Source organism: Fukomys damarensis, unplaced genomic scaffold, assembly GCF_012274545.1.
Source record: "Fukomys damarensis isolate Sample0158 unplaced genomic scaffold, DMR_v1.0_HiC HiC_scaffold_13, whole genome shotgun sequence".
NCBI lineage: Eukaryota > Metazoa > Chordata > Mammalia > Rodentia > Bathyergidae > Fukomys > Fukomys damarensis.
The window spans coordinates 35,850,404-35,856,746 of record NW_022900925.1 but is presented as its reverse complement, the minus strand read 5'-3'; the positions used below and the strand labels follow the sequence as shown (position 1 = coordinate 35,856,746).

Sequence of the window (6,343 nt, the reverse complement as noted above, 5' to 3'; positions counted from 1 at the left end):
GCCGTGGCTTTGGCGCTGAGTTTGGGTCCTGGGCTAAGCCAGCGTCCATGCGTAGCAGGTGTGGTAACATTTTAGTTGCTGTGCGCTGCTCTCAGAGCCAGGACTGTTCTTTGTAGCAGGCAGGATGAGCTAGGAAAAGAGCCCAACCGTCTTCATCTTGCTTCCCCTTTAACTCTCAGAGCGGGGCTGGAGATGCCCAGGAAAAGGAAGTGGGCCACCACCTCCGATTGTTTCTGTTGGCAGCAGGCAGGGAAGCGGAGTGGTTTCCTCTGCAGGCCCAGATTTGATAGCTGAGAGACCCCGGCAGGCCGGCCGGGCCGGGCTGTCCTCATGGCCCATGGAGGAATCAGACCGGCGTGTTGTGGGGTTTCGACACCGTGTGGAGGACGATCCGTATGCAGTAAAACACACACATTCTGCTGGGCGTGGGACGCACAGCTGTGATCTCGAACTCTGGCAGGCTGAGCGGGAGGACGGCAAGTTTGAGTTGAGTCTGGGCAACTTAGCGAGACCATCTCAAAATACAGGAGTTTATTTTTTTGGTACTGGGGATCGAACTCGGGTCCTTGCATTTGTGGGGCAGGCGGCGGAACCACTGAGCTAAATCTCCGGCCCAAAATGCAGAACTTTAGGAAGAGGGCTGGGGATAGAGATCAGTGTGAGGGTCCTGGGGTCGGTCATTCCTGTCGCCCCGAGCACGGAGCTCACGGGCACAGGCCCGGTTGAGTTCACACCGACGGCAGTGTGTTTCCCACGCAACCAGCGCCCCACACGACAGAGCATTTCTGTCACCGCCCCTTCTGCCCCGCACCGCGCGTAGCTCCTTCTGGGCCCTTCTTCTCGCTGCACCCCGGGTCCCCCCAGTCGGCCGTTGCCAGCGGTCTGTCGCGTCTCCGTCGCGCTGCACCTCCCGCCTTGGCGCAGACTTCCCCCATCCCGACGTTTCTGAAATAAAAAGGGTTGGGCATCAAAGGGGCAGCAGATTAAATGCTATTTCCCCTTTCGTGCTCCTGGGGGAGTCCTAATGGCTGCAGGTTGTTCCTCCCTGCCAGAAGAGGCCTCATTAGATAGCAAACGGGGTCTGCAAGCAGAGAATCTGGGAGTCTTGGCTCCGCCCCTGCCCCATCCATGAAGTGGGGACCAGAGTCTCCTCAGCTCCTGCGTGCATTAGTGGCCTGGGATGAGGGTCAAGTGTCAGCTACTGCACAGCACTGGGAGGACGGCTGTGGCTCATTAGACCGCAGACTGGGGGAATGGGATGGGAGGGCAGCGGGCGGCCACGGCACGGGGCACTGCGGAGCCCACAGGCCGCTGGAGCCTTGCCGGGGAAGCTGGGTGACTCGGTAGTGGGGGCTTCCGGAAGGAGAGCACTTGCTGTCTGCAGTCCGGCAGGACTTTGGGGGGCTCGCTGCCAGCCGGGACCATCCGGGAGGGAGCAGGGTTCCGGGAATGCCGGCACCTTTTCATGTGGTTTGCAGTCCTGGCTGGTGACCTTCCCGTGTCCCCTTGCTTTGCAGATCAACGAGCTGAGCAATGTTCCTGTCCCGGTCATGCTCATGCCGGATGACTTCAAAGCCTACAGCAAGATCAAGGTGGACAATCACCTCTTCAATAAGTAAGTGGCTTGGGGGCTTGGAAGGGGGCAGTGCCCAGAGTACAGGACTGACAGACGGTGGGGGGCTGTGCTCTGTGCCTGTCCCTGCCCTGTCTTGTCGTCACCTCTCTGATTGGCTGCCGGGCACTGTCCCTTGGGGCCTGTGGCTGGGCTGTGACAGCTTGGTGCTCCAGGCTGGGCTTGGCGCTCAGGGGCGCCACCCAGAGTTACTGTCCATCTCTGTCCCTGGGTTTCTTGCATGAAGGTGTCTTGTCTCTCCGTTGCTGGAGACTCCTGCATCCGTTTGTCCACTCTCCGGGCGTCCCTGGGAGCTTTTGCCGCCCACTCTGCTCCCCTGCGCCATCCCCGGGGCTCCCTCCTCCCCATGGTCCTGTGGTCCACAGCCCTCTTCACCTGCCTGGACTGCCAGCCGGGGGAAAGCTGGCTCAGAACGTATCTCAGAAGCCAGCCATGGTGGGAAGATTGCTTCAAGTTCCAGGCCAGCCTGGGCCACACGGGAAGCCCTGTTTCATACAACAAAAACAAAATGCTCCAACAAATAAAAAACTCGAGAACATATACTGCCAACCACAGTAGTAGCATCTCGCTCTAAAACCCTCTGTTCCTGTAGCTGCCATGTGCTAAGTCGTCCCCTAAGGAAGGAGAGGCAGCCCTGGACCCAGGCAGGAGGGCAGGCTCTGCCCATGGGCACTGCACCGTGGTCTCGATCTGCTGAAGCTCTGCCTTCACGGCTTGGATGTAAAGGTGGGGAAGTGGAGCCAGGCTCAAGGGCTCAGGCCTGCAGTCTTAGCACAGGAGGCTGAGGCAGGAAGGTCTTACGGTTGAGGCCAGCCTGGCCTACTTAGCAAGACACTGTTTAAAGTTTTTTTCAAAAGAATTTTTTTTAAAGAGCTGAGATGTAGCTCAGTGGTAGAGCAAACCTTGGGTTTGAGCCCCAGAATTGCTAATCAATCAATAAGTAAAATGGGAATTGGGGGCCCTTGTTCCAAGCCGATTCTGCCCGCTCCCGGGAGCCTGGGACTGACTTACGGAGTGATTGGGAAGTGTGGATTGGCCCCGCAGCCAGCCAGCCAGCAGGGCTTTGTAAAGAAGGGATCCAGGCCGGGTGTGGTGGCCACCAGTGATCCTGCTACTCCCAGCTGCTCTGGAGGCTGAAGCAGGAGGGTCCCAAGCTCAGGGCCATTTCACTGAGGATGTTGCTCAGTGCTGCAGAACTGGTGTGGCATGCGCAGGCTCAGGGGTCCCCCCCCAGCAAGCGAAAAGGAAAGCCCAGAAGCAAGCAGACGGCTCACAGGTAGGGGAGCCGGGCCAGGGGCAGGCACCCAGCCTCGGCTCCGTTCGTCCCCAGGGAGAACCTCCCCAGCCGCTTCAAGTTCAAGGAGTACTGCCCCATGGTGTTCCGCAACCTTCGCGAGCGCTTCGGCATCGACGACCAGGACTACCAGGTAGGCCGTGGGTCCCAGGCCAGAGGGGCACCAGGGAGACGGAGGAGGTGTCGCTGTCCTCATGCTGCAGCTCCCCGCCCGTCACTCCAGCCCCAGGCTGGGGTCCCTGTCCAGAGGAGGGCCAGCGAGGCTGCCGCTGTGCCCGGCCCAGGCCGCAGGCCGCTGTCCTCTGTGGTTTGACTGTGGAGCTCACGGGTGCCAACAAGTGGAGGCCCTTAAAGCGAGCCAGGCGGAGTGGTGCGGGCAGGCTTCAGGCAGTGTGAGTCCTCGCCAGGGCCGAGTCACTCAGGAGCCCACCCCGCCCTGCTGGGAGGGCGTCAGTGAGCCCTGGTGCCGGGCCAGGCGAGGGGACGTGGGGACACTGACCAGGATGGGGTGGGAGCAGGAGCCTGGGCCTTTGCCGCAGCCCCTCTGAGAGCCGTGCCCGGCTGGGAGCCCACGGCGTCACCTTGTCGCAAGCCCACATTGTGGGGCATCTGCCTGCCCCTCATTGTCTGCATCTTGGCCCTCAAGGCCTTGGGCGCCTGACTGGGCCCAAGCTGGAAATGAGGGCATCGAGGCTGCTGCTCAGGGAGGAGGCTGTGGAGGTGAGTCAGAGTCGGAAATGGTGCCAGAGCTGGGATGGCGCACGGAGGGACCGGTGGGGAGAGGGGACCTCCACAGCCACTTGGTGTCTCTGCTCTGAGGACGCCGCTTTGAAGGTGCTCCTTTAGTCTTGCTCCTCTGCCAAGGGACGAGCAGAGCCCCTCAGGCCTCAGACTTCACCTCCCAATGAAAGTTGCACTGTCCTTCACGGAGTTTGAGGAGGTGTAGGAGTGAACCCAAGGCTGCGTGCAGTGCTACATGCCTGTAATTTCAGCACTCGGGAAGCTGAGGCAGGCAGATCTTGAGTGCAAGGCCTGTAGGCCAGCCTAGGTAACACAGTGAGACTCCGCCTTAAATGAATGAGATTAGGCTTCTCGGTGAGAGAGGAGGAAAGGGCTTGGCGTTTCTTGTGACTCAGTGTATTTGGTGGCAGTGGGGTCTCCCGGGGATCTATTCACTGAATACCTGCCCTGGTCCACTTGGTCCTTCGCTACCTGCTTGAGGAGGAGTGGAGACAGCAGGGTGCAGGGGGCCACAGGTGGAGGTGAGGGCCACCTCTTGCTGCAGGAGGGTTTCCAGTGCCTGTCACGACGGGGTCCATGGGTTGTGTCCGCTTGCTCTGTCTGAGCGTGGTCTGTTACACCCAGGAGATGGGGGCTCTGAGGGCGGAGGAGAGGCCGGCCCAGGGTTGGGAGGGCCCCAGCTGTGAGGCCAGCAGTTTGGGGGTGCTCCCTGGACAGAGGGCACAGAGGCAGGGTCAGGAGCCCGCTTGGTGCTGTCTGGGATTGGGGTGGGCTTAGGGGCAGCTCTCAGGGAGGGGAGTGTGGGGCTCCCTGGGAGTTGGGGTCCTGGCTGGTGCAGCCGGCGCCTGGGAGGGTGCAGAGTCCAAGCCAGCGCTGCCGTCCTTGGTCCCTCAGAACTCGGTGACGCGCAGCGCCCCCATCAACAGTGACAGTCAGGGCCGCTGTGGCACGCGATTCCTCACCACTTACGACCGCCGCTTTGTCATCAAGACTGTGTCCAGTGAGGACGTGGCCGAGATGCACAACATCCTGAAGAAATACCACCAGGTACGGCGGGCTCCGGGGGCGACCCCCGTCCACCCCCACCAGAGCAGTGGTGACGGGAGCTTCCGGTCCTGGGTCGCACAGGGGCCTGGGGCTGGCTTACCACTGCGGCCCAGTGGCGGGAAGGCTCCTGATCCGCCTTGGAGGCCGCAGCCCCCCCTTCCGCCTCCCTCCCAGCTCATCGTGGAGTGTCACGGCAGCACCCTCTTGCCACAGTTCCTGGGCATGTACCGCCTGACCGTGGATGGCGTGGAGACCTACATGGTGGTCACCAGGAATGTGTTCAGCCACCGGCTTACCGTGCACCGCAAGTACGACCTCAAGGTAAAGCTCCGCTTCCCGGCTGCACCTGACCGGTCTGGAGAGCCAAAGGCCCTGTGGGCGTGGACAGCGGCTCTGGAGTCCACACGCAGAGGTTGTGGGGACCAAAGTCACTTGAAGTCCAGGTGGTGGTGAGGAGAGGGTATTGCAGCCCTAAGTAAGTGTCCCTCACCTAGGAGGCGGCCACTCTCAACTCAGGCAGTGGGACAGGGACGGGCCGGCTGACACGTGCACCTGGAGCCCCTGGAGTGGCAGTACAGGTGCCGTCTACAGAGCACACACTGAGCCGGGGCGCCTCCCACTGCCGCTGTCCCCTCCCTCCACGCAGACGTGTGGTTTGCAGCACCTGGGCCCTCCGAGCCCTTCCCCACCCAGGGCCCCTCCCCACTATCTGAGGCCTGCCCAGTCCACTTCCGAGTGTCGCTGTCTCCATCCTGCGCTAGCTGGCACCGTTGTCCTTGCTGGGAGTGAGTGATGGTTTTGTAGCCACTGCTTCCTGTCTGCATCCCTGTCCAGAAGAAGCTTCCAAGCTGGACGTGCTGGGGCACGCTGCGGTCGCAGCACTCAGGGGGCTGAGGCAAGAGGATTGCCAGGGGTTCAGAGCCATCCTGGGCTACACAGTGAGTTCAAGACCAGCCTGGACTATATAGTGAGACCCTGTCTCAAAAGCAAAAAAAAAAAAAGAAAGAAAGAAAAAGGAGGAGAGTCCCTGGGCAAGGGCAGGCACCACAGATGTCCCCACCCGGCACACTGTTTGCCAAGCACTGGCCGTGTCCCTTGGGCATTCAGCACTGGGAGTGGCTGCGCCAGGGGGTGGACAGGTCACTGCCCTGGCTCCTCCGTGCTCCTGACTGCCCACTCTGCTCAGCTGTGGTGGCATCTTCTGATGGCTCTTGTCCTTGTAGGGCTCTACTGTCGCCAGAGAAGCGAGTGACAAGGAGAAGGTACGCTGGCATGGAGCACGTGGCAGGGTCACTGGGGTCAGAAACATCCGTGGCTTCCTGTCCCTCCCCTTCGGCAGCCCCCAGCCTGGCTCCGAGACACCCAGCTTGTCGCCACTGGCCCAGGCATGGCTCTCCAGCCTTAATCCCACCCTGCCCAACTTCCTCCTAGCCCTGCGGGGCAGCCAGGCTCCGCGTCCGAGTCCAGTGTGATAAGCTGGCGGCCATCTGAGCCCTGGCAGAGGCAGCTTGCTGGAAAGGGCCCTTGCTCTGTCCTGTGTCCCACACAGCCCTGTGTTTGCTGTCCCCGCCCGCCCGCCCAGCACCCGGGCCCGTGGCTCTAGACTGTCCCGTGGGCTGGCTCGGCCC

At 61.5% G+C, this 6,343-nt stretch overlaps 1 protein-coding gene across 1 annotated transcript in view; it reads left to right on the top strand.

Moving 5' to 3' along the window:
* Pip4k2b (phosphatidylinositol-5-phosphate 4-kinase type 2 beta) overlaps positions 1-6,343 on the top strand; it is a 19,565-nt gene that overhangs the window by 8,637 nt on the left and 4,585 nt on the right. The window contains exons 2-6 of the mRNA XM_019206911.2: positions 1,518-1,615; positions 2,964-3,060; positions 4,563-4,715; positions 4,890-5,036; positions 5,939-5,977. Of these exons, the coding sequence (XP_019062456.1) occupies positions 1,551-1,615; positions 2,964-3,060; positions 4,563-4,715; positions 4,890-5,036; positions 5,939-5,977 (501 nt within the window). The 5' untranslated portion in view covers positions 1,518-1,550. The remainder of the gene's footprint in view (positions 1-1,517; positions 1,616-2,963; positions 3,061-4,562; positions 4,716-4,889; positions 5,037-5,938; positions 5,978-6,343) is intronic.